The sequence below is a fragment of the Gymnogyps californianus genome, chromosome 1 (assembly GCF_018139145.2).
Source record: "Gymnogyps californianus isolate 813 chromosome 1, ASM1813914v2, whole genome shotgun sequence".
NCBI lineage: Eukaryota > Metazoa > Chordata > Aves > Accipitriformes > Cathartidae > Gymnogyps > Gymnogyps californianus.
The window spans coordinates 214,995,421-215,022,934 of record NC_059471.1 but is presented as its reverse complement, the minus strand read 5'-3'; the positions used below and the strand labels follow the sequence as shown (position 1 = coordinate 215,022,934).

General features: G+C 46.6%; 1 protein-coding gene across 1 annotated transcript; it reads left to right on the top strand.

Moving 5' to 3' along the window:
• The first annotated feature begins 16,694 nt into the window (after positions 1-16,694).
• LOC127022387 (endonuclease domain-containing 1 protein-like) lies at positions 16,695-20,693 on the top strand. Its single transcript, XM_050905993.1, has 3 exons — positions 16,695-16,811; positions 17,591-17,914; positions 20,148-20,693. The coding sequence occupies exons 1-3, from the start codon at positions 16,695-16,697 to the stop codon at positions 20,691-20,693; spliced, it is 987 nt and encodes a 328-aa protein (XP_050761950.1).
• Positions 20,694-27,514: the final 6,821 nt, after the last annotated feature.

Genomic DNA, 27,514 nt, shown 5'->3' with positions numbered 1-27,514 from the left:
TCTGATTTGTTTTGATCACTTTGAATAATAGTCCCACTCCCTCAGGTCGTTGGACTCCTTTCCTGCTTGGAACAGTCTGTGAATTTAATAAGGATATGGTCTCCTCCATCAGCTGAGCTACCAATGAAGACGTTGAACAAGACATCGGACAGACTTTGTGGAAACCCGTGGCTATGTTCTTCCACTCTGGTGTGGACCATTAAAGGCAGCTCCCTGGGAGCGCTCTCCAGCGCTTCCCACATGTATCCCAATGCATTGCATCAGCCTCCAGTCTCTCAAATAATGCCACGGGGGACATGATCCACAGTCTTTGTAAAGAGAAGCGATATGAAATCATCTGCCTCTCCCTTACCCACAAGGTCTGTTACGAGGTCACAAGAGGAAATCAGACTGCTTTGAGAAAACCTGGTCTTGACAAACCCCTCTCTCCTGTTACTTTCCAAATGCTTGCAGAAAGTTGCTCTCAGCAGTCATTCTGGAATGAAATGAAGTTCATCCTCCCGGTCAATAGGTTCCAGGGCCTATCTTTTCCTCCCAATCCTTTTTTTTAAAGATAAGCATGACTTCTCCCCTTTCTTAATCTGAAAGCATCTTCTCACCCTACTCAAGTTCCCCAAGACAACTTTTAGTGGCTATTTTTAAGTATATCTCAGAGGAGTCCATGAGACCCAGGCAAGTTGAAGGTATCTGCTGCTTCTGGGTACTTTCAGCTTTGTAGGTGTCATCCGTAACCTACCATAACCTACCATAACCATAACCTACCCTCTGCACTGAGTGGCAGATCAAACTTCTTTCTGGTCATATTACGATGGTCAGAGCACATAAGAAGGGATTTTCCATTGCCCCAGATCAGTTTTGTGTTACATTTTGGCCTCTCTGATTTAGTCCCGGCATGCTCAATACAAGGAGGCTCACCTTTTTGAAGCTGACCTAGTTTCTACTTTCTGTGTGCCACCTCCTGACATTGAGGTCAATGAAGAGCTTGAGATTTACCGTACCTATAATGCCGCTTCTTTCCATTACTTTAGAGAACTTTGTACTTGAGATCTCATTATCGTTTATTTTAAATAATTGAGAAACAAGTCAAGCACGCAGGCACGCTTGTGTTCAGGTACAAGCATTTGCAAATCTGAATTTCAAAACTCTTCCAAAACAGACACTTTTAAAGAACAAAAATAATGGTTAGTCATAAAATCATTCACTAAGGGAAAGAGCAGATTTTGGGACCTAAAATAAAGAGTGAATTTTGGTGTTATTTCCCCTGTTGCCTGTCTCATGTAAAAAATCTTTTCAGTTATGAAACTCTGGAGCTGTCCTGAGTCACAGCTTGTAGTACAGCAAGGCTGACCACCTCCTCGTTGAAGTGCTGATGCACTGAATGTTAAATCAACCTTTCAGCAATTTCAGTTACAAACACATTTACGGTTTACAATAGGAAAAAAAGAAATCCAGCAGCCAGGGCAGCCAATGCAGTTAGGTCATGCAGGTAGGCATGCATTGCCCAGGCACGCGGCGGAGTCTACAATAAGTAAGTTTTTGTGAGTAGATGGGACAGGCAGCTGCCAGGAATGGTGTACTCCACATTGAACCTTTCTGGAGGCTGGCGATGGACTAAATGTCCTTTCCACGTCCATCTGCTGTGCTGTTTGGGACACTCACAAGCTCCCGACTGTTTTATGTCAGTCATATCGAGGTAGGGAGGCTGCAGCAGAGGATTTAGGAGCTTGCAACAGTGCTTTGGGTAGTCCCTGTCAAAGCTGAGATCAGAGCTCAGGAAATCCTGGCTCCTGTTCCTGCAGCCGGCAGGGTGTTTTTCACAACGGCAGAGACAAGTCAGAGAAGGACCAGGTCTGACATTTCTCACAAAGAATTTCCTCTGTGTTTGCAAGTTAAGCGAACACGGTCATGTTTTACCAGCGAAACCCAGTTGCAATTCAGCTCTTGCTGACTTGGGTGGCTCGGTTCAAAGATAAAGAGCTTTTCTGCTTCGGGGTAAGGATCCAAGACGGCTGGCTTGCTGCGCTCGTGTCAGTCCCCAGCCGAAACCAAGGTGCTGCGGTCTCAGTAACTGCTGCGTACGTGGAAGTGTCCCACCACTTCCTACGCGCGATAGCTGAACGCTATCTAGCACACGCTGCACACAACCCCCTTTCCTGTATCAGGGTTGCTGACACTGAGCAGAGCAGCTTTGCTTCTCCTAAAAAAAAAAAAAAAAAAAAAAATTGACTGAAAAATGTCCTGGCTCTGCTTTCCCTTTTGCAAAGCAGCACGGAGAGATGGTGGCTCCCGAGGAAAGTCCCTTCCCCAGCGAGACACCTCAGCGCCGTGCAGAGCGCGGTGCGGCAGGCAGGCTGTTTTCCTCCTCCCGTGTGACGTCTTCGGAGTGCCCTGGATGGGATGGAGTGAATTAAAAACAGTTGTTGTTTTGGAAAGTAAAACCTGATTGCCTTGTGTTTGGTTGTTGATGTAGATTGCCGAGAGCCTGACAGATTTCGGGCTAGGAAGGTGGGACTTTCAGGATGGGTTTTGTTCAAACAACACAGTCAGGAAACAAAAAAGTCCAGAGTTTTTAATACCTTGTGTCTGTGTGTGTTTTGGCCTTGAACTTCACTGGGCCGAAGACAGATAGATAAAGAAATTCTTCATACTGACTTTTTTTTTTCCCAGTTTATCAATAATGTTATCTAACCTTGTTGCAATTAATTGCAATAATGAAATTGAAAAATATTAATAGCAATGTTTGTAACTTGCACTGAAATTAGTCTTCTACTAGAAAGTCAGTCCGTGACTGGTAGAGGAACCAATAAAGCTATAAGTTTTCACCTGCCATTAGTAAATGTTATTTACTTATCTTCAGGGACAGATTGTTCCTGCAGGCCAATTTGTCTGGATGACTGAGATTAAACAGCGTTTTAAAGGCTACCTAGATGAGCTGCCTGAATGGATGCTAAATGAAAATAATTTGGAGCACAAAGGAGTAGTTTGAGAGTAAATAATATCTTTAAGTCTGTTCCTCTGTTTTCTGTTCTGAACATTTAAGTGATTTCCAAGAGCAAAAATAAAAGTTCAATATACAGCATGACACGCAGAGAAAGAATCTCAGATGAGCAGAAGACTTCATGTTATAAGCACTGATAAATAATACTCAAATAGCTGGAGGGCACCTGTGATCTTTAGGAGAGATGAGCTCTGTAATGGAATAATCTGGCTGAGCAGTTGCCCTGGGTTGCAATAAAGAGGGGTGTTACCTGTTTTATTCTGCAGAAGAATTATGTTTTGAAAGGTTGATATTAAATAAATGCATGGATTTTAATGGCAAGTTTGTGCCACTAACCCCAATGTGCTTTCCAAATAAAGCATCCACAGGGAATGTCCAGGAGTAAGCGTAAGAATGGTACAAAAAGAAAGAGTCACGTTCTCAGCGTTGCGTTTCCTGTAGCACACCTCCCAGGATACCGTGTTGGGGCTGATGGTAACAGCTCTGCGTTTATCAGAAACTTCTCTTACCACCGAAAAAACTGAAAAGTATCAGCCAATGCATTTTGTGCTGATTTCTGTGATTTAGGTCTGCGGATGACTTAAAAACAAGAACCAAGACATAGAAACCAAGCCCTAAACCCGGTATTTTCTGCCTTCTTATTGCTCCAGCCTTACCCGCATTGACCTGTATTTTGGTCTTATTTTGAATAACTCTCCAGATCTTTTTGATAATGCCCATGGTTTTATAAAGATTCGCCTTTTGACATTCGAGGCTGGACTTGACTCCACGCTGACTCCTTCTCCCCCACCTCCTTTGGGTGCTGTAGCACCCTCTGTAACCATAGGAAGGTGGGGTTTTTTAACAGAGACTTCTAGTTTTTGCAGATACAGGAGTTAAAGGAGAAAAGAAAGAGATGTGGGTGGCAAATTCCAGGTCAGTCTCCTCATTCATTGCTCCTGTGGGGTCAGCATCCACACACTGAACATGAGAGACATAGATTTGGCTCCTGCTGAAGCTACACTTCCCATCTCGTGAAGCCCAGACAAGAACAAAAAGATCATCATGGAAAGACTGAGGTTGGAAGGGAGCTCTGGAGAGTCCAAACTCTTGCTTGCAGCAGATCCGACATGAATGCTAGATCAAGCTGCTCAAGGTTGACTCCATCCGAGTTTTGTGGTGTCTCCAAGTGTTGACATTGGACAGTTTGAGCAAGCCCACCACTTTGCACCCAGGACCATGAGGTTGGCGTGCTTCTGGTTTAGGGTTCCCCAGTCCCAAATGCTGCTGGTGGCATTTGCTCTTGCTTTGCCCAGGCGCAACAGTTTATATTCAGAACTGGTGAATCTTATTTTTTCTACCAAGGCAACCTAGGGATCCACTGAGGGCAACCAGGTGTGGTGCAACCTCGAAGATTAAACCTGCAGAAACACCTAAAAAAACCTCCAAAGATTTATTACTAATGGGATCTGCCTCTTATGAGCCAGTCTGGAATTCAAATGCATCTCCTATAAAACAGTTTTGCTGGACTGGTTTCCTTGCTGGTGTCAGCAGACACTTCTGCTTTTGCTTTTCAAGAGCGAAACAGCCTCTGGTTGGACCCATATGGTGGACTGCAGGTCGACTGCTGTTGCAGCTTGCCTAGACGCAAGTCTGCTGCTGCCCAACGCTTCTCTAACCTCATCAGCTACCTTCTCTGCCCTGACAAATATCCCCCGCTGAGAGATGGGTCCTGGCAGTCGGTCCTTGCTGTGGATTTTGTGTTCTAGGGAAGCGCCTTCATCTTAGGAAAGGCATCAAAGAGCCAGCTGAGGTGAGGTCTGAGCTGGCTGCATGCAGGTTTCTGCATTTCCCTGCTGGGTTCCTGTCTACTTCTGTTTCAGGAAAATCTTCGTTCATCGCTGAAGAATTTGCCCGTTGTTATGGCTCATTTTCTCACCCTGCTCGAGTTAGACCTGCAGACCCGTCAGCCCTCTGTGTTCCCATTCCTCTCTCTCCTACTTGGAAAGACGGGTGCTGCCCGTATACAACACTTTCAAAACCATGTCGGTGCAGAAACCCACAAAACAAAGGAAATGCTGAGTTTAGCTTACCACAGTTCGTGACTCACCGTATCTTGTTGACATACTCCTGGAAATACCCATTTCAAATTTCCCCACTTGCTTATTATGGACACAGGTATATTTTTATAGTAAACTTGTTCTCCGCATGCTTATAGTGAAAATGAGCATTGAATTCTACATCCATAGCGTCGAAACTCAGGATTTTCTCACGCATCCTATTGGCAACGGCCATGTTCCACGAAGTGGTATCTCCAGCAGAAAACCAGGCCACAAAGGAAGCGTCGCTGGTCCTCTTGGGTTGTGCTCAGCCCTCTGAGGTCATCTATTTGGGCTGAAAGGGGAGTGTTACAGGGTAAGGCTGCAGCACAAGGGGAAGAGTCAGCCTAGAGCAGGCATAAGCTGACTTTTGACTTGCTCCATTGCATTCATGAGCTGGCTCTTGGTCTAGCAGGAGGTCTGACTCAGAGCGAGTCACCTGCACAAAGATCTTTTGACTTCATTTCTCAAGCACCCCAAATTTGCATCTAGCCCATAGCTAGTTTAGCATGAGCTCATCTTCATGCTAGGTGATTTTCTGGTGCCACCAGCTATTTTGGGCTTGAGTAACGTGCAGAGCGCTACTCTAAACCCAGCCAACCCTGCGAAGAAGTAAGAAAAAAATACCTCTGGTCCTCACCCTCTGTTGGCTTCTCCAGTCACGTCAAACGACTGGATCTACGAACATTAAGACTGAATTGCATGAAGTGTGTCCTTCCCTCCTATTCCTTGCTACACTGATTACTTTTCTGTTGTGCTCTCAAGAGAGCATCCTGCCACACGGGAAAGGTGCTGCGAGTGCAGCAGGTCCTCCTAGAGGGTTACAAAACTCCCCTGAAATTCCTTGCATCAGAGGTCTGTCCATAAGGAAAGGGCTTTGGAAAAGGATAACTTTTGTATTTTTATGTTATGCTTTGGCTAAGTAAGCAATATAAAATAGACATCATGTACATAGAGATGGCAACGTAAAGTGGGACTCATCTCATGTATTCTTAGAGGTGTAAATCAGAGCTTGTCACCCTGGGATCCCTTACAGTCATCAGAGAGAAATAAGCACTTTTATAGTAGAATTCACTGCATCTGCCTGGTGTGAACTGTGCCCTGGAAATGTGCATTCATTTTTTATTGACTCTAAAGGGAGTGCTGAGAACTAGCTCTTCAACAGGGCGAGTCCTGCTTAGCCATCAACAGAGCTCCAGAAGCAAATCTGGGAGTCTGAGTCATTTTGACGGGGTGAGCTAGGAGGGGGTTGTTGCAATTGTTTGTCTGTGTTAGTCTGGCTTCAAGGGCCAGTCTCTTGTGAATACAGCTTAATTAGGAAATGTTCCTGGCCAGGATTTGAGTCCCGGCTACTTTCTTCACCCATACATCGTGATGCAGCAGCGAGCCTCTGTGTCTGAGCGCTGTCTTTCTATTCCCACTGGTCCTCAGCTTATATTCCAGATGCAAATTTTAAGTAGCAGGTAGCAGAGAGCTGATTTTGTTGATTTTAGATTTAGTCACAGTCTTTAGCATATACATCCTTGAAATGCACTTGGAAAACATTAACATCTTATGTCTCAGGCACTCAAAATGCAAAGGGTTTCACGCTGACCTCCCACCATATGCACTCAAGTTAAGTGGTTGGCTTGTGCTCCTTGTCCACTGTAAGAAAAACCTTCACCCTGCAGTTGGGGAGAGCAGGCTGTTTGCTCATGCTCTCTTAAACACAGATTGTAACTTAAACTTAGTAAGTTTGTTGAATGAACTCCTAAGATCAACCTAAGTGGCATTTTAGCACTTAATACCCAGTGGTTTTATCACCTTCCCAAAAGCTAAGTGTTACGTCTGAATCCTTTTATGACAAATATGTTTAGGAATCAATGAGCATGACCACTGAGCAAGATTTACGAATGAAGGATCTGTTTACTTAGAAGTCTGGATTTTTCAGTAATGGCAAGAAAGTCACAAAAATACAAAATGACAAAACACATAGTTAAGATTATACTTAACAGGAATAAGGTCTCTCCTGGCAGCTTCAGCATCTCCGAGGGCTTTCTCTTAAATCACAACTTCTGTCTCCTAACAGAAGATGAAGCCTGTATAGCGGCAGGATCTGCCACCCTCCTACGATGCAGCATTATCACGTCTCTTATGGCTAGAGGCCGTGAGCACTGAACGACTAGAGTTGACGTCTTCAGAGGTGAAGTGAAGATCAGGGCTGCCCAATGTGGGCAGCTGGCTTCTCCTGCCATGCCACATCCACAGGCTTCAGGGGATGCCAAGTCCGGCAGAGACGACCCAAGGGACAACCCCTGAGCAAAGGTGCCGCTCTTCCTAATTAGCGATGAGGCTTTTCCTCTGGAGTTTCATCTGACATATTTCCGCTCACAATCAACAACCTAATTTCCATATAGAGTGAGCCAGCAGCCTAACCGGAAATCTTCATGTTGACGTAACTGCTAATTACCCTCAGCATAATTAATGTGCAGTAACGCAGCCTGTGTTTACTGCAGAGAGGGCCACCTGGGGCTCCCGAGCGGTTGAAGCACAGTTCTCACGGTGGGGTGATTTTGCATGGCTAGCAGAGGAACTGGGTTGGTGCAGAGACCATGGATATCTATCATCGGTGTCTCCTTGTGGGGGAAGATGAGCTGATGGGGTCTCATCTGGTTGGTGTCTATCCCCCAGAGGAGTCTGAACCAGGAATCTGGAAACGTGCCCTCCTCTTGGCTCTCTGAGGTATGTGGTGTGTTTTTGTGGCTTTGGGCTGTAGAAAGACTAACGTACAACTCTTAGGACAAGGGAATTTGGCCATCTGCTGCCTTGTTATAATTTTCCAGACAATATCTGAGTGTGTTGGGCAGGGCAGGGCAGTGTGGGGAGAAGATGGGAGGTGCATCTACCGTAGGGTCATAGAAATGTTGGTTGGCAACATCAGCTGGAGGACTCTAATTCCACCTCCTGCTTGAAGCGGAAGCACTGTCAGCTCTAGACTGGCTTAGCCGTGGTTTCATCCAGCTAAGCCTTGAGTCACCTCCACAATTCATCATTTGTCATTTCCCAACAACCTGTCGCAGTGCTGTACTACCCGCCTAGAGACATTTTTTATCCTGCTGTCCAACCTGCACCTCCCAAGCCACAGTCTGTGGCTGCTGCCCTTTGTTATAGTGCCTGGCTCTACCACAAAGAGCTTGACTTCATTATCTTTGCCCTTCCGAGTAGCTGTAGGCAGCTATTGGGCTGCCCTTCAGCCTCCCCTTTGCCGACTCAGCAAGCCTGAAGCCCTCAACCTGTTTTCTGAAGATGTGTGCTCCATGCCTCAGACCACCTTGGCAGCGTATCGCAGAGCAGCTTCAAACCAGCCAAGTCTCAACAGGATTTGAGAGTCCACATACATGGTGAAATCCTGGCCCTAATATACAAACGTCTTCCAGGAAGAGAAGTCAAAGGAGGCTTAATAAATAGGTTGTATTAATAAGTAAAGGTATTTCATCCTCTTAAAAATATATCTGTATGAAACCACAGCATGGATTAGTTTCCGTACAGACCAGCCTGTTCATGAAATCAAAGCACCGTTGTGAGTATTGCTATAGCTTATGAAGAAGTGTGCTTTTATCACTGCACAGCGGAAGGAAGGAAATCCCACAAATTCAGGCTCCAGAGTTGCTTTAATGTCTTGGGACTTCCATTTTACCATTTCAACTGCAGGGTGTGAGAGAGATACTTTCCAGTCCAACCTACTACCCTTTGATTTCCCTTGCTGTCAACGAGACCAGCAGTCAACTGGAGCAGTGCATCAGCTTGGTGCTGCTGCTTTTCTCCAGATAAAGTTTGCACCTTGCTGGAGGTGAGTGAGCCGCTGCCCATAAAGGTGAGCAAAGCCTGGAGGAGGGGGAATGGGACGTGCTCCAAGCTTGCAGGGAAAGTGCATTTGCTCACCGAATCACCTTGACAGGCTGTGCTGAAGGCTGGGGTTGACTATTTTGGGTACAGTAGCGAAGCTGCCGTGCTGCTAAATTGAACGAGGGAGCCCTTTGAGGGAGAAGCAAACTGGAGGGATGGAAGAAAGGGGTCTCACGAGCCCTAGAAAATGCAAAAGGACAGATCCCAGATCTGTCTAGACCTCCTCTTTGGTGCTAATCTTTCATGACCAGGCCATATGAGGAGGCATTGCTAGGAAGATCTCGTCAGGAGTGATCCATGCTTACTGACCCGAATGTGCGTGGTCCCTCCTTTTCCTCTCACGAGCATACACCTCCTCCATCCCTGACCACCCAGCCCTGACCTCACTGGCAGGATTTCTCTATCCATTTAACGCTTGCCTTTTTTAGTGCAGCACCATAACGTCAGCAAGAAGCCTGCCCTCTCCACCCTGAGTCATGGGGTTGAGTTTCTTGAAATTCAAGCAAACAAATTTTTTTCCGTGGGGAAACCCATCTGTCTGACATAACCTAGACTGCATCTGCAACCACTTCTAGTCCACAAAAGGTGTTAAGACACAGAAGTTCTCTGCTGATTTTCATACCACAGTGCAAGAACCGACCTTCTTCCTCGGTACGTGGGAAAGAGCTGCTTCGAAACCTGGAGACATGACCCCAGTGATGGTGTGACTTGGCCTGCAATGCTTTTCCAGATATACCCCAAAACCAGAGTCACCAAGAGAGGGGGTGGATTTATTGTGCAAGGCTTTTAAGTATCTAAAAGTCAGACATCTGTGACCGAGCTATCAGCTTTGACTGCCTGTATACTCAACACAGAAATAAACACTTTAATTTGAACCATTTTACAGTCTTACATTTTACATTTGCTTAATTTGGGCTAACACGAAGTCATCTCTGGAGACACCTTTTCTCTCCATTGACTATAAAGGGCAGGTTTGGAAATCTCTTTTTCAAATGCCTGAGTTAGTTAGGATGAATGAATCCCATATAGAGAGATTTTGGGGATGGGCATCTCTTCTTATTTCTTCCTTTGTAAGATTTTTATATAAGATTATTTTAAGATTTCCATGTGTCATAGGTACAAACATAGCGCTGTTATTTTCCTTCTACATCAATATTGCATCACTGCTTTTGCCATCCACACTTTACCTCTGCTCCCAGGCAAATATCCTGCTTTTTCCTTGATGCCGTCTCTTCATCCATCAACACCCAACCCACAGAAGTACTGGCGTGCATCTGTGACAAGGGGTTTCAGTTATTGCCTAATCCTCCCCAGCGGACTCCGTGCTGCTGCATGAGAATCAGAAAGTGAAAATAACGGACTGATTTTTGGTCTCCAAAGCTGAACGAAACTGAAAGAGTGAAAGTAACCACAGGCAACCCGACAGCTCTCGGCTGGTGAGTATTTGTAGCAGGGTGATGCTTCATCGGTGACAAGGAGGAGACCCCACTGTCACCTAAGTGTTACCTGCTCTGCATGGGACCGTGGCACTCAGTCTGGTAGCGTTAATATAACTAAAGTCACCCAAATCACATGCCAACTTTTTCAGCTGGACTGTACTATATTAAAAACACTGCTTGATCCTTATGGGGAAAGGGTGGATTGAACACATTGGTCTCCAAAATGCAAGGATTTCCATAAGCCAGCGTTTGGCATGTTGCGTAGAAGAATAGCTCAAGGTATATAGTTTAAAACGGATAATATACACCCGCTCTGCTTGGAGGGATTAGGCAGCCTAGTAAATCTTTTACATCCTTACCTTTTCCCCGCATTTCCTCCATAAATGTGATGATACTTCTTACGTGGCCCTGGACAAGGGTTGTGTTGTTTGCATGGGAGATGGGCCATGTTCCTTAAGTGCATGGCAGAGCTGCTTTGAGACCACTTCTGGGACACTGGGGAGGGACAGAAGAAGCAGCTGCTGCCTCTTTTGGGCACCTCAGATCTTTGGTCTGATCTGGGTCAGTTTTTTAACCATCGCTTGAAGCTCACGCTTATTTGAACACCTGGCAAGGGTGAACATGCTCGGCATAGTGGTAAGGTGAGACGTGCGTGTCTCAGCATCCTGGTTGTTGCAAAAGAGTGCGCTGGCCTTGAGGTGTCTACAGTCCCTCTCTGTCCTCGCTCACATCAGCAGATTACCTCCCAAAACCAGAGGTGACACACAGGTCAGTGAGGGTGGCATGTCCAGCAACCGAAAATCTTCAGGTCCTGCCTGTGGCCATGGGATACCAGGAGCTTTGCTGCCCTCTAAGGAGAGCAGTCCAGAACAGCATACACCTCCTCGATTCACATGTCCAAGTGACGTTTCTCTTCCTTACGTTTTGTTTTCTCACGCCCATTTGACTTCTGCTGCTGTGATTTACTCCTTCCTGAAGACCTGCACCTCTCAATCTACTTAGCATCTCTTTAGCTATTCATTTGCTTCTTCCATGGGGACTGAAGACTCAAGAGAAGGCTTTGGTGGCACCTCTTTTTCTGCAGTAGAAATAGTGCCCTCATCTGACGCTGCTGGTTCAAAAATTCCCTTTTTCCTGCACTGCAGTCACAAGAGGTATTTGCATTTCCCTGCATTTGGACAGCTACCTCATAGCTTGCCCTGCTTTGAGCAGGAGGTTGGACTGCTGTCTTTAGCATCTGATAGAAAGAAAACTGTGGTAGGTATCAAGAGAACATCCTCGTGGAGAAGCCAGATCTGGACTTCGATACACTTTCCCTAGAAAAGTGCTGCAAGTCCTGTTTCTTTTCAACCATGACATGGAAAAATGATTGGAAGTACTTCATCTACGAATCTCTGGGCTCCCAACAGGGAGAAGACTGGAGGATCCAATAGGATTTTTCAATCTCTGACCTTTACAAGTTGAAGAAATGGAGGTTTGTCTTACAGGACAGACCACATGGGAGCTGGCCTGCAGGAGAGCTCATTCAACATCACTCACATCACCTCTCCATCCAGAAAGTGCACAGCTCTGGACAACACGTAGGCACTGCCTACACTGACATGAAAGGCAGAATAGTGCCGGTTATAAAGCATTAGAGCACAATTTTTATAAAAATCAGTGAAATGCAAAAGCATGACCTCATAGACCTCAGGAGGTTCATGGCTTCTTCTGGTTATTTCTGGTTATAACAACCAACTCATTGTTACAGTATTCCTGGACTGTTATCTGTATTTTAGACACAGTACATTTTTTGGATACACTCAGGAAAGTTTGCCCAGATTAATTAAAACTGTGGACAAATGGAAGAGTTTGGTTTCATTCCCACTGCTCATTTGTTCACAGCTAAACTGCACTCATTTTCCTCCACTTCCAAAAGAAGAGTGCCCACATAAGGATTTGAAACAGTTTCACCGTCCACTGTAAGAGTTAACCCAGGTTAGCTTTTGTTGATGCCAGTTACGTGGAAAAGCTTTTTGTTATCCAAGACTGGCTTGCTGCAAATTGCTCAGCGTGGGATTTCACCATCAGGCCTTTTGAAAACTTGAACTATGTTTCCATTGCACTTTTGATACCACAGCTGGGTATTGATTGTATTACCTAAGCTGGTATCTGCTTTGGCTGCTTACTCTTTCACTGTGGCTATTTTCAGTCCGTTTTGAAGAAAGAAGAAACTTGGTGTTGAATGCCTGTCCTCTTCCTTTCTCTGTATATAATGGCTTTTTGTGAGCAGCAGCACTCCAACCATGACCCGATACTTTACTGTGTTAAAAGCAGAGGACCAACAAGGATTGCCTGCACATCAAGCTCAGCACCTTGCTATTCTTCTTCAGAAATGTCCATCAAATGCTGTTTTAACCTGGAATCGCAGAAGCCCATTGCTCCAATACCTCGAGACATGCTTTCACAGGCCAAGCTCTTGCACTGACAAAATGTAGCAGGATCAGACCCAGAGGGCAAGGGCAGAGCTCAGGGAGTGAAATCCAGTGTGAAGAACTGCTTCCCATTGAGGCTTTTACTGGGCTACAGGAGGGAGCATTTGCTAGATCAGAGAAACTGAACCCTTGGGGTTCAGAGGTATGTAGGGTAAGACACGCAGCGTGTGGCCTGGGGACTAGGGGTCTGTATAGAAATGAAAAATTCAAGATAAAATAGTCATGCTCCCTGCAGCTTTTAATCAAAATTTGTACAAAATATTGCCAGACCCCTTTAACTCCGTTCCAACGTGCAGCTCAGGACAAGGGACCCTTCTTAGAGTCCCTGACTTTTGTCATACCCATTTCTGGTGATTCTTGGTCATAACCATTAACAATCTTTAGTCCCATTTCCACCCCACTAATCATGTGGGAAACCAGCATCTTTCCTCCAGCTGTCCTTAAAAAGACCGTAGGAACCAACCTTTCTCATTCCCTCTGTCCTCTGAGGGCAAGAGAGCGCAGCCTACCAAACCTTGATCTCTGTATCCATCCCTCCAAATCCCTTTTATCCACTCCTAAGAGGAGAAACCCTGTCTTCACCAAGCCTCCTTTCTGGGCAGACTGGGATCCGATTTGAACACAGGCTCAGCAGTGGCTGTACAGCAGCAGGCAGAGACCGAGGTCTGCCCCCACGCTCTGTAGGATGGCATTAATAAGGGCTGTTACAAAGCCTTTGCCATCAGGCAAGGGAAAATATGTAGCCTGACCATACTAATTATATTCTGAGAGGCTGTAGAAGAGCAGACTATGAACATCTGTGTGTACTCAGAGACAGGCTGGTCGGTCTAATGCCACCAGAGACAGTCTGCCGGGAACAGAAATGTGTGTAGGTGCCCATGGGGAATGAGGAAAAGGAAAGGGAAATCACCAGACGCAGTTATCTGCTTCTGACACGTGATGCTGCAAGTCAGCAAACTTGGGAGAAACCCTGAGGACACAGCAAATATAGCAATTGTCACCCCATTTCTGGGCAGGCATGAACAAATCGCCTCTGAATAACAATAGAAATCCTCTCTTTTCTGTGAGTTTCCCTTTTTATGAAAAGGGGCAGATTTATGACCGGGTATATATTGCAGTGGGACTCTCGAGGGATCAGACAACTGTTTCTCCAGGGAGAAGAGTGAAGCAACGGTTCAGCTGCTTGTTCTGAGGCTCTGCTTCAAGGTAAGCTCTTGCTCCTTTCTCATCGTTGACTGCAATATTTAAAGTGTTTCCTTAGCTTCAGAATAAATACATCAGACAAAGGGTGGGCTGCAGTTGCTGAGCTCTAACATCCCCCCTCCCAGGAGAAAATGAGAGTTTATGCGTGCACTGTATTTTGCAGCTCTTTCTTTAACGTTTTATGTTAAGGAGGGCCAGGACAGAAGGAATGACTTGGGAAAGAAACTCAAGCATTGAAAAGTAAAGATCTGGAGAATACGAGAGAGACACTTAGAAGCAGAAGAGACTGGAAGAAGCTCGGAAATTGTCACCACACGAGCTAATCCCTGGTCTTTGAAAAAATAATAAAATCAGGTGGGCTCCAGCAAAAAGTTCACTTTTGGTGATGCTTGGATCAAAACCTCAAAGAAGGAATGCTATTCCCAAAGGGAATAAACTACCCCACTATGAACTGGCACTCCCAGAAGCTGATCCCCCAGATCCCATTAGATCTGAAGCCCTCAGCAGCTCTGGCAATGTGTCACCCATCTGGAAAAGTCACCAAAACCTGGTGGGACGCTCTGAAGAGAAGTCACACTGCAAACTGCTGCCATTTACAATAGGTCTCCCTCCGACCCTGATGGAGTAGCAGTATTAAACACCAGCCTGGCAGGCTGGCAGCAAAGTCTTGTGGTTGGTTTTTTGTTTTTTTTTTTTAAATTGGTTGGAAACAGAAGTGCTGAGCTACTGACAGGCTGACTGCTGTTCTTACCTCTGCTGTCAGAGTGGTTCCAAAGAATGTTTATCAATATGGTGATAGGCGCTTTATATATATAAATATAAATATATATAAAAATAAGTATATATCTATAACACTGCACACAGGGTGGCAGCGTTCCTGCTGCTCACCTGCTGCCCCAGCCAAATGTTGAACCCGGCCAAGGATGCTTCGGGGAAACAAGCAGCACGGGAAGCCTTGGGAACAGACGCACAAGGAGATGATGGTGATGGTGAAGCGAGATGTCTAATTGTAGGAAAACAGGTTCTGTCTTGTTTGTTTTTTTTTTTAATTATTCATCTTGATGATTGCAATTTCTTCTGCCTGTCTTGGACATCTCTTTGAGGATGGATTATTGCCTAGGCTCCAGCAAGGTCTTGGTTAGCTAAGAGTGAACACCAGGCTTTGGGTTGTATCTCGATGCCCCTGCCTGCAGCACAGGCGTCTGACAAATGTTGTACAAGATGCACTGAAGATGCTGGGTGCGGAGTCCTGTCCTGATCTGAGGGTGGCTAGTGCCAGGCAATCCTTTACACCTGATCTGGCAACATCGCTTATGAATTACTGCCTGTCAATTACAGCATGCACCATGAGTTGAGTTTGTACCCGCTTTCATGTGCAACGTTGGGAAAGGGTAGATTCAAGGTCTTATTTTGGCCCACTGACAGAGTTTGGCTCCCAGCTGTAGGGAAGACTTGATTCAAGGTTATCAGAAATGCCATAAAACACCTTGCATAATTAAGTTTCAGTTGCCAAGTCACCTGGAAAATTCACATAAAACTGTTGAATGGGGGCAGGGGGAGCTTACTGAGTACCATAACTCCAGCCATGACCTTGCAAAAGACCTCTGGAAAAACACAGGTCCTGGCTCCACTCCTGGACAAATTTACTCTAAACCCTGTTTGAGAAATCTAACAACTCTGCCTTCCTGGAGATCATATATAAACCGCCCTAAGGTCACAGCCAGTTTCAGACTGTAGCAGCAGCATTTGAAAGTCCTCTACCACTTCGGGCCTGTGAGCAGAGTCCTGTGAATAAAAATATTTATGTGCCGCTCTTTTACACGGTAGGTTGGTTTCTATATATCTGATATTAAGTTAGTTAGATATATTTTAAGCTCGCGGAGGGGGTAGTGCAAAAGAAGGACTTTTCAGTAACTTTTCTGCCTGAGCTGGGGCAGATACGGTCGTGCTCTGCAGAGTACTGTAATAAGTCACTTCTTGTGGTTCACTTTTCTCAGTTTTCAGCTTACTGGTCACCACGTTCCTGATCCAGCGCTAGTAAAGAGATAAAGGACCAGATATCTTGGGTCAGAGCAAGGGTATATCTAGCTCAATATCCTGAATCCAATGGAAATTAATAGATGAGGGTCAGGGAAAAGAATAAGAAAAAAGCAAATGTGCAAGGAGACTTTTCAAGCCTTCAGTAGTCCTCAGCTGAGACACTTCCCCAGCCAAAGATGGGGTTTGTGTTTTAGAGGCCATGGCAGCTTTCTCTCCCATGAATCCTTTTAGCTGCTTGTCCTGCCTGCCTTATTCAAAATGCTAATGATTTTAAAACCACTCCATCGAATGTCTAGCAATAAAAATGGAAACATCACGGCTATCCCAAAGCCTGCGGTGCATCTGAAAGAAAATAAAGCACCCTGCATCGCTGCCAGCATTACAGGGAATTTTTCAGCAGTTTTCTCCAAAAAGAAAGATCTTGCTGACTCCTGAAAATCATGTCAACACCTGAGAAAGACAAAACAGGACCTGCTTCTGTTCAAGAAATAGAATTTCCTGCACCAGCGCCTTTTACTGTACAAGAAAAACAATCAGCAAAACTAAAGATGGGGATCAGCAGGAATCCTGTGCAACCATGGGAAGAGCTGCCCCTCAATATCTGCATTGCTACAGCAGCAGCCAGGCTGCTGATGAGATAGAGACGTCGTCCCTCGTGCTTGCTGCTGCCATCTACTTGGCCCCTTCTCTGTCTGTAAGTTCATTGTCTGGGGTTGGACAACCCAAAAATGCAAGTTGAGCGGCAGGACACACGTTTCCCAATGTCAGCTGAAAGCCAAGACCCCAAGCTGAACCACTTTGGGTTAAACATCTGACCTAACTTTAGGAGAGATTAATCCTCTTGCGAGCACAGAGGAGTTACGGAAGAGCTGCATATCTGTGTGAACTTGGATGGGGCCAGAGACATGTAGGAAGCACAACATCACTGTTATTCCCCTTCCAAATCCCCTGCGAGACTAAAGCCCAGCTCAGCATCGCAGGTGGCTGAGCAGAGTATGTGCCCAGCTACAGGTCCTCTGCTGTGGGAAGGTCCTCAGAACAGAAGAGAGAGCGATGCTATTCTGAAATAGGGGCTTCCAGCCCCTGGGTTGCTTAGGCTTTTTTCTCCAGTGCCAATGCAAAAGCTGAGCTCTCGGCCAACACAGGTAGGTTGGAAAAGGTGGCCCTGTCCCAATGCCATGCCTCAGTTCCAAGAAAACTTTGCTGCGTGAGCTGATTAGACATAAAGGTTTGGATCCCTCCTCAGACGGGCTAAATTCTCCCACTGCTGCCTCCTCTAGGCACCTAAAACCTGTCTTAGATTTCACCCTTATTCCCCTGTTGACTTTTCCATATCCAGGAGGACAGAAGTTGTCCCCTCCTTGGTCTCTCATAGTCCCCTCCTATGCCAGCCATGTCCCACAAGCACAAAAATGACTCCAGGCCATGATGAGCTTTCTCCAAGTTAAGTGTACCTCTGCATTTGCCCTCCAGGTGAGCAAGAGCCCTTCACTTGAAATCCTCCCCGCGATGCTGTTGCTGCTGCTGCTGCTGCAGGTCTCGGCGAGCTGCCTCTGGCTGGGACACAGCGAGGTGGTGACATCTTTTGAAAGTTCATGCCCTCAGTTTTTCTTCCGGGAAATCCCCCCAAATGAAGCCCTGGAGCCGGAGAGCCCAGCCTGGATCTGCCAGCGATACAAGAACCAGTATTACTTTGCCACCCTGTACGACAGGAACAGGCGTATTCCCGTCTACTCTGCTTACCTCTACCAGCCTGGACCTGGCACGAGACCTAAAACCTGGCTGGTTGAGCCCCAGGTGAGTGTCCTCTCTTATAGTGCGTCACCCTCCAGTCATTAAAAGATGAACTGCAGCATTTAACCGAACACTTCTTTTTCCTCTACCCCCACACACATGCAAATGGACCCACTGGATGGGATTCATCTCATCTAACTTCAAACACTTTCACCACACAATTCCTCTGATGCGTCTGAGACATCAGCAGGAGGATGAGATGAGTCATATCCTAAAAGTGCCCATTTTTCCGCATTGACCTTACAGGAACATTAAGTCAAATTATATTACATTACATTAATTTACGTTCCATTAAGTCAAATGACCCCCCTCCCTGTCCCATGCTGTGATGGGGGACCAAACGATGGGGAAAAGACATCCAACAGCAGCTAAATTTGAGGGACCAACTGTGCTGGGCTCTGATCTCCACTTCACCCTGACTTAGCTTATTTGCTCCCAGTGAAGAGTCAGTTTGGCTTTGCAAGTAAGCGGCGTGAGAGAAGTGCAGAGAAACTCAGAACTGAGTGAGATGACCCAGTGAAAAAATCTAGGCACGGGCACTCAGCGATGAGAGGGTTAGGTTAATGCTCGGTGAATTTATTAAGTGATATTTCAGGCAGTGAAAAGTGAGTAGGATCAGTACCAGCCAAGTCAGAAGGGCATGGTCTCCATCCACCTGCAGTTGCCCCTTACCACCATTGCCTCACGCTTGGTTCAGAAGGATCCACCAGACACACAGATCTCTGCAAACTACAGAGCCCTCCCGAACATCCTTCTGACAAACTTCAGACCTTCAGTAAAAAAGACTAAGCAAATGATGGAACAGAAGAAGAGGAAATTCAGGGCATTGCTGGGGGCACAGTAGCAGTAGGGAATTTAGGTGAAAACGAGCCACAGAAGAAAGCCATATGCCCTGTTCCAGAGGAAGGCTGAATATGTTTCCCTAAATATGAAAAGAAAGGTGTTACAGTTACGAAAAAAAGCATTTGCACTTGTTACTCATAGGAACCCAAGCAACTAATTTGCTGTTGCACCACTGCAGCCTCCACATTTAGAAGGGATAAAAACTTCTCTCTTTTCCTCCTGGACCATGGACCTAGGCCATCTACGAAGTCTGTGATTTTGCTAACTTTCTTCAGAGGTCTTTTTGCAGTATTTAGGTTTCCCCAGGTCTCTTTGGGGATTATGAGCTCCTTTAAGAGGCTGATCATTTCTAACTCATTTTCAGTGATGCCGCAGAAGGAACACATCTGTGCTGCCTGGCACAGATCAGCTCTGAGGCACATATTATTAGCACTGCAGGAACAGATCTGACTTGCATTGAGGTCTTTTTGCTTACTGAGCAAAAAAACTTCATCCTCGCAATGAACTATAGCCCTCCCAGGGAAACCTCACCTCTAGGATTGGTTTCCCAATACATCTCCCTATGTATGGGGTTAGAGGAGGCAAACACTGGTGTTTCAGGAGTGTGATACACCTGCAGCAACCACACAGACTTCTTCCCAAGTGAGGGGCAAAGCAGGAGAGGAGGAGAAGGGGCTGAGTCCTTCTCATCTCCTCCTGGGAGTCCTGTGGGCTCCACGGCTCTTCTGCTCATCCTCTTCCCATCCTGTCCACCTTCAAGACCTCCCTAAGACACCCAACCTTCGCAGAGGATATCTCTGTGCTTGTTTTCCCTGAGCTTGCAAAACACTGGGGTGATGACAGATTGGATTAAAAAAGGCGTGAAAACCTTTCATAGAGACTGAGAGAACTCTTGTGGAAATGGGGCTGAACGGAGCAAAGGCCAGGGCTGATGAGAGCGTGACTAGATGCAGGGGATGAAGGTTGGATGTGATTAACGGGGGTGGGAGGAACTGGAGAGAGCCCTGGGCAGATGTGGGATGTGCAGAAGGGAGGAAAGGGAACCAGATGTGGCAGGGGAGATGTCTCGCCAAAGTCACCTTTCAAACCTGAGAGTGGAAAATGCTCATTGTCTCATGCGTCCACCCACACTCCCACTGCAGGCTGCAGGCTGGATTTCAAAGGTCACAAGTCAAATCAAGAGCAGTCAAATTCTGAGCTTTCTTTTTTTTTTTAATCTCTCGTGTTCATTGGGGAGGGGCAGCTTTACGATTTCTCTCTGATGCCTGCATTTTCATACACTGAGATGACAAAAAATGGGTGCTCAGCACTCAGAGACTTCTGCTCCAGGGAAACCTGCTCCATTACTCCCATCCCCAATACTAACACCTTTTCCTCTTCTTTACCTGTCAAGCTGATCGGTCCAACTTACCCCAAAACTATGGAAAGAGAGCGGACCATCTTAAATAATTTCAACATCAGTTTAGAGCAACTCAGCAAGAGCCAGGCTATCCTCCAAGACTACAAGAACCTGACGGGTTTGAACCGTGGCCATTTGAATCCCAGCGGCCATCACCCCGACTCCAGCAGCAGGACGGCTACCTTCACCCTCACCAACATAGTGCCCCAGGATGAGAAACTCAACGGCGGTGCGTGGAACAACTATGAGCAGCAAACGATGATCAGGAGGACCCAGGGCTGTAACACCACCTACGTCGTCGTGGGCGCCGTGCCTGGGAACAACTATATCGCCAAGGGGAGGGTTAATAAACCCAGCCACCTCTGGTCGAGTGCCTGCTGCGAGGTGGACACCAACCACAGGAAGGCTTGGGCGGTCATTGCTGAGAACGACAAGAACGAGGTTCAGCTCCTCACTCTGGGGGAGCTGGAGGACGTGTTGACCCAGCTCTACAGGAGGGGCCAGGTTTCTCTGTTTGACAGCGACTGTCCCCGGGAATAAGCCCCACTTCGCATCCCGGGTGTAAAAGGCTCGGGAGCTTTCGCCACATGTCCTGTGCAGCATCCGTCCTGCTTCCTTCTCTAGTGATTTTCCACCTCTGTCTCTCAGAGCACCTCCTCCTCTGATAAAAGGGAAAAAGAGGTCAGCAGAGCCTCCAGCTGGTTTCCTTTGCTGCCCACCCTTGGAGGGAGCTCTCAGGAAGGAGCCCTTGCCCTGGCCACTCTGCAGGAGCAGGCTGGTTAACAGCCCGTGGGCAAGGAAATCAGAACTTTTCACTGAGACTAGAAGGGCTTTGCCTTTTTTTCCCTTTTTCTCCATGCCCATACACAGATCATAGTTCCTTCCTCTCCTCATTAGATATCACTGATAGTGTGCTGCTGACTTGTCCCTCACCTCCGTAGGAGGGGTGTGGGACTAGGGTGGCTCAGGTTGCCCAGAGAGGTTGTGGGGTCTCCATTGCTGGAGATATACTCAAAACCCAACTGGACACAATCCTGGACAACCTGCTCTAGCTGACCCTGCTTGAGCAGGGATCTGAACTAGAGGATCTTGAGAGGTCCTTCCCAACCTCAGTGATTCAGTGATTCTGTGATTCATCCTGGGACAAGGAAAGCAAAGAGCCCAAGGATTGCTGAGAGGCTGTAAGGATTATCCTACAAATACATTCTGATCAACAGAGCCAATGACAACAGCAAAGGATGAAGGGAGAGAGGAAGGTGGAAAGAAGAAATACAACTAAGCATAGGAGGAACATCTCAGTGCTCTTGAGGTCTGTAAATAAATAAAACAAGGAAAAGGAAGCAAATAACCTACATCTAATCACTAGGCTCCCTAGCCCTGAGCTTACACGGAGACTGTGTTCATGTAAATTTGCTAGCAGGTTTTTGTTTGCTTGCTTTTGGAACCTGCACCTTGAGAGCAGGAGCTGAGGTACCAGACAGTCAGGCTGAGGGATCAGATACACAGCAAGCTTTGACCAGTCAAAGATAAATTTCTGTGATATACACTGATTGGATAATTTCATTCTCTGCTCTGCTTCTGAACCTTTTCTGCAGATTTATGTATAACTGATTTTGTGAAATGTTTTCAATGAGTGTAAAAGATCAATGATGTATGCCATATAATTTAGTTCCTGAGTAGTTTACAATAGACATTATTTGCTCCAGTGCTGGATCATAGGGTCACTTTATACATAAACCAGAAGTTGCTTCCCACTGAAATTTCACTACTAGTAATGTCCTAGTACCTGCAGCATCCTTGCAGGAGGTAGGTTGTCCAAATCCAGTCTGAAGATGCCATAACACCTACAAAACTGTCACCATCAGACTCCAGTTACTCTTCCTATGAATGTGCATAAACAAAGTGGATCATGGTGCAAACAGCGCATACAAACTGTCTCACTCCCAGAGATACCAGCTTGAGCGTGAACTCCAGCTCAGGAGCTGTTCATCAGCCTACTGGGTCTCATCGCTCACCCAGGACAAACCTCTTTGGAGGTTCCACAGAAATGTGGGGTGGGATTCAGGTGCGGAGTCAGACACCTACATGCAGGTGTCTCCATGTGTGCTGGGTGTCTGAGCTCTGATTGCAGCCAGCAGAGATCCAGACGGGGCTCAGCTGCAGAAATAGAGGCATCCTCGGCCACTTGAGATGCCCTGATGTATGCAAGACATCCAGTGGGGCTGGCTGATCTGCTGCAGGATCTTGGGGGACACCCGCACCCATCTGGGCCAGCAGCCAGAGGCCAGGCCAGTTCCCCAAGGGCATCTCCAGTGGCTCTGGACACCTGAGCGCAGGCAACCAGATCCCACCGCAGACTTCTGCTCCTGTCGTCTCCAGCTGCCATGGTGAGAGCAGCAATAGCACTCGCTTGTGCCAGCTGTGTTGCTCAGTGAGGTAGGAGAATATTTTGCTTTTTAGGAGGACAAGGCAGGAACATCACTCACATCCCTCTTTGCTGGATAGCCCCTGCGGCCCCAGGTCCCTGCCCCGATGGATTTTTGCTCCTCGGTTCAAATGCTGACAGAGACCACTGATGGGGTGAAACCATCAGTGCTATCGCAGGTTCAGGGACCTCTGCAGACACCTCTGGTGTTGCTCATGGGGCTTCCTCTGACTCGCTCGCCCACCTCCTCACACCCACTGGGGCTTGAAACCAAACTCATCCTCGCCGCTGCCCGTCCCGTGCCCCGCCGCCCCCGCTTTCCAGGCTCTGCTGGAATCTCCCGCTCCCTGACCACCCCCGTGAGTCACCCCTCCATCAGCTCCCTGGGCTCTCCCCAGGACCTTTTCCCCTGGCAGTACCCAGAAATGCTCTCCCCTCCACAGCAAGCACGTAAAATACATAGGAAACCAAAAAAAATAAATGAATCAGCTTGGAGGCTGCCTTCCAGCAGATATCAGAGGTGCCTCACACAGCACCCCGGCTTGGAGCTGAGCAGAGGGCTGCCCCAGCCCCACGGTCCCCAGCTCCAGGACCATCCTCCCAGGCAGCTTTCGTCTGTGATTTACTCTGGTTTCTGCTGCCCCTGGCTATGAACGGGGAATAGGAATACAGCCCTTTGGTGAGCCCAGAGCCACTCCATGCATCACGTGTGTGCACCCGGTGGGGTGGGAAGCTCCTCTGTCCGCTGGGAAGATACATCTGCACTGAGACGGGAAGGTAATTTTGCGGTTTGCTCTGTGTCCGTCCATCTTTGGGGAGAGCTCTGGGCACTAGCGGGTTGCTGGCATTTTAAACACAAAGGAAAAAATGATTTTGCCCGGGAGCTGTGAGGGGATGCTGGGAGCTAAACCCCATTAGCCCTATTGCTCATTGCATCGCCCGTTGGGGTTGTTTGAACGGGCATGCAGCTCGCAGAGGGCCTCACTTCACTGCAAAGGGCTGGATCATGCAGTTCGCTTAGTCCTTTTCCAAAACCACCAATGGTTCAAACTCCTTGAACTGAACAACACGTTGTCACATCCTGTCCCAAAAAAGAAGGAAACGAGAAAATCAAGAGAGTAGCATCATCTGGCCTCTGCTTGAGAAAGCAGCTGCGCAAAACTCCTTTGATGCATCCAGATTTTGAGCAGCTATAACATTTCGCAAGAGTAAATGCAATGTGCTTATTTGTAAAGCTTTCCAGCAGTGTCTCTGGCTGCCACATGGGGAAGGCAGGCTGGGAGCACTTTACTGGGGCTTTGCCGTCTCCTGGGCAAAGGAGATGCCATCTCCATGTCCTGGGTTGGGCCCACTGAAGCTGTTGGATTTGCCTATCTCTTTCATGTAGGCAGCAAATGTAGCGTGTGTGGTTCTGCATGAAACACGTGCTGTTTGTGGCACTACCTAGCTGATCTCCTAGCTGGTTGTCCAGGGGGAGTGCACATCTCTTTTAATTTCACCCTGCAGGGACAAGCTTTTTCCTGGGAAATAAGGCTCAAAGCCATGAGGGTCCTTCCTGAGTCTCACAGGAGGTCCCAATGGGAATTTCCTGTCTTCAGTTAAATGTGGATCTACAAAAAGGTAAAAAAAAGTAATTTCCATTAACCTAACTGCTTTATCTTGCCGGGAGCTATTAGCAGAGAGGAATGCTCATTTTATTGAAAAACAAACAACATCTCTATTTTCACATGTTATGCATTGTTGTTGCAAGGTCACCAAATAATCTGGAAAGCCTGGAGACTTGAAAAACAACTCTCCCTCTTCATCCGAATATGTGAAATATTATTGTTGGCCAGTCAAATGGAGGAACAATGAATCATGGATCTTTGCATCTCTACAGCATCTTCTGTCCGATCTTTAGTGGCCTTTCTTGAATCAAAGGGTTAAAACCATGGTCAGCAACTCCTAGAGCAAAACCCAAGTGTGGGATAAACAGAAGGGCCCTGAATATATGAACCAAAGGTTTGAGACAGCAGAAAAGTCTGTTGAGAGCTTATAAAAGGGGAATTGCACCATCAAAACAACTGGGTCATTGAACATATTTGCAGAGAGGTAGCAAATGAGTAGACGGGGAAGAGGAAAAACTTCTGCCAGACCAGCCGTAAACTGGGCTTGGAGGAAACCTTCAGCAGGAAGGAAAATGGAGATCTCAGATGTGATGTGGAGGAACTAGTAAGATTTTAAACTAGGGAAGAGGAAAAACATGTGCTGAGTTAACACTGCACACGCTGAGTTCACACTGAAAGGCTTTATGCTGTGTCTGTACGGTTTTACTCCCAGGATATTTGCTGGGAATGCTTTTTTTTTCCACATGCCGTAATGATATCAGTGAGATTAATATTTTCAGATCCAAGATGCCAGGTCTCCTGCTATGAACTAATGTTTGCTTTCTAAGTATCACATTGGCTTCTGTAAAGTACTTATAATATAAATTTGCGCTCTGCTTCTGACAAATTCCACAACCGCTTCTCTTTCGCCAGTTATGTTACCTGAATCTAATCTCTTTCTGAGTAACCTGCTCACGTTTTCTTCATTCAGTAAATGAAGACTTGTTTTAACAAATTGCTACATGCATAAATGGTAGCTAGTAATTTACTCCTGGGGCTTTGAGATCTTACTCTGAATGTTCAGAGCACTGGACCGGGACTGAGACTGGTTTACAAAGTCACCTCAGTGCCACCATTTCCAATCCGTAAAACAAAGATAGAATTATCTTCATTTTACTCTGCACTGTGACTTAAGGCTAAAAAGGAGAGTATAAAAACCTCCAGTTTTATTATTTTCCTCTTACACTGCCCTAAATCAGAACTTTACTGACGATTGAGGGAGTTTCAGCAGCATGAAAACACTAAAAATTGGAGGAGAGAGAAACCTTTGGTTTTGAGCAGAGCGAGCTGGAAAACAGGGCTCCTCGTGCACAGGAAATTTTGTCATTTCAAAATGTGGTTTCAGTCTGAATCAGAACAAAACCCCAAGTGTTTCCAAATTCCCCTTGAAATGGAAATTCTGAGAATTTTAGTCTGGAAATGCTGAAGCAGGGTGTTTCTGATACCCACCTCCCGCCCCAGACCTGCCGAGCAAAATCCACTTTCTTGTCAGCTTGCGGCGGTGCCGCCACCGGCTTCCTCGAGGAGGTGGGAGGTTTTCTGGGGACACCTACGGTGACATCTCCCCAGGAGCCTCTCTGAGGTTGGCCGGGCTCTGAGCATCGATCTGGGAGCCCTCAGCCCTGCTGAACTTCTTGGGTGTCGCACAGCTGGGTCCTGGCGGTCCATCAGGTGGTTGAAAGGGCTGTGTTAGGGAGACGGGGGAAGGTTGGAGGCTGTTGGCAAGGTAGAAGAAACGGTTTCGTTTCTTGCAAAAGGCCCTTTATGCAGCAGCACTTTGCCCTGCAGCCGTGGGCTGCACCCTCCTCCCACACGGACCTCCCCACGGTTGGGATGACACCTCTGGAGTCTCTTGACGGAAAGGGCCATATTTCGTATGGGTATGAATGCCACAGCTTTAAAAATGAAATCTCATGAGGGAATATCTTCCCTGAATTTCTTCTGCAGAAGGACTGCAGGAGAAAATAGAGAATTAGAGATCTGGAAATGACTGGTGGAGCTGGTGCTTGCTGGAGTCCTGAAATGTTTGCTCACATGCCTTTATACTCCCCAGGCAAGCACACATTTGCCCTGACACGCTGTTATTCCTATAGAAAAAGTAAAAACAAATCTAGAAAATGTGTAGTTAGCTGCAGTGTTAAGGCTGTGACTGAGAGGCAGATCTGTACTCTTTTACTGCCTCCTTGCACTCCTTCTCAACCTTGCCTTATATCTACTAAATTGTCTAAGACACGGGCCATTTTGGCCACCGAACAGTACTTGTGCATAAGATCCTCACCTATTATTGGTTTTTATTTGTAATTGCAACCAAAAAACATGCTTAAATGTAAACTTAAGAAATTATTTTGTCTTAGGGTGGCAGGAAATGTTTTTATCAGGTTTCTTCAGCGATGCATTTAGAGAGGTGACTGACAGATTCTGCGAGTCTTCATGACTTCTAGGGCTGGGATCCAGCTCACTTACTGCGACATCTTGTAGTAGGTGTTTACACGTGGGGGTAATTCTGCAGGCTGGGCACAAACAAATCATGCTGCTTGGCTTGCAGCTATCAGTGCAGAGGAGGACAGGCCTCCCATAGCTCCTGTGTTGTAGCTTCCAGCCCTTTGTAGATGTCTCCAACACCCCTGGGTGTCTCAGATCATGGCAGATACCTATCTTTAGGCAACCAGATCAATCTGTAGGTGTTTCCATGCAAGCTGCTGTCTGAGCTCCCAGTAGAGTCAATGGAGTCAATGGCTGATATGGTCCATGGGATCTGGAAAACTATTTAACCTGGGTGGACACCTGCATTTGATAGCTGAGTGTCTCTAGACTCTTCTTATCTCCACTGTGATGGGACCAGCTCACATGGAGACACCCATATGAAGGCAGATATGATGACGCATTGCAATGTGCAGGCTGATTCTTACACTGCAGACTTCTGGAAAAACACATTTTCTCACACATCGGGTTCCTGGCCATGGTATAGGAGTATGTGTATTTCCACCCCTTGGGGAGTGTTAGGGTTAAGGGAGCTCCACTGCCCTTTTAGATTGTAAAAATCTATTAGTTGTTTCCATTATCTATTTTGGAGACATCGTTGCCAGAGATCCTCTTGCCCAAGTATTTTTAGTTTCCTCATGCATTTTAAAGGTTAGCTGTGATAGTGCACATGTGATGTGAGCTTTAGCACAGGTCTTTAGAATAAACATTCCTGCGACACGTTCCTGAGTTTGTCATACCTTTTGTTAAAATGAGAGGGTAACAGAAAATAAAACATGTATTTTTCAAAGTTTAGATCAATAGCAAGA

Coding starts and splice junctions, on each gene's coding strand:
- LOC127022387 (XM_050905993.1), top strand. CDS start 16,695: ATGGGAAGAGCTGCCCCTCAATATCTGCATTGCTACAGCAGCAGCCAG. Junction 16,812..17,590: donor ACTTGGCCCCTTCTCTGTCT/GTAAGTTCATTG, acceptor TTTGCCCTCCAG/GTGAGCAAGAGCCCTTCACT. Junction 17,915..20,147: donor CCTGGCTGGTTGAGCCCCAG/GTGAGTGTCCTC, acceptor TTACCTGTCAAG/CTGATCGGTCCAACTTACCC.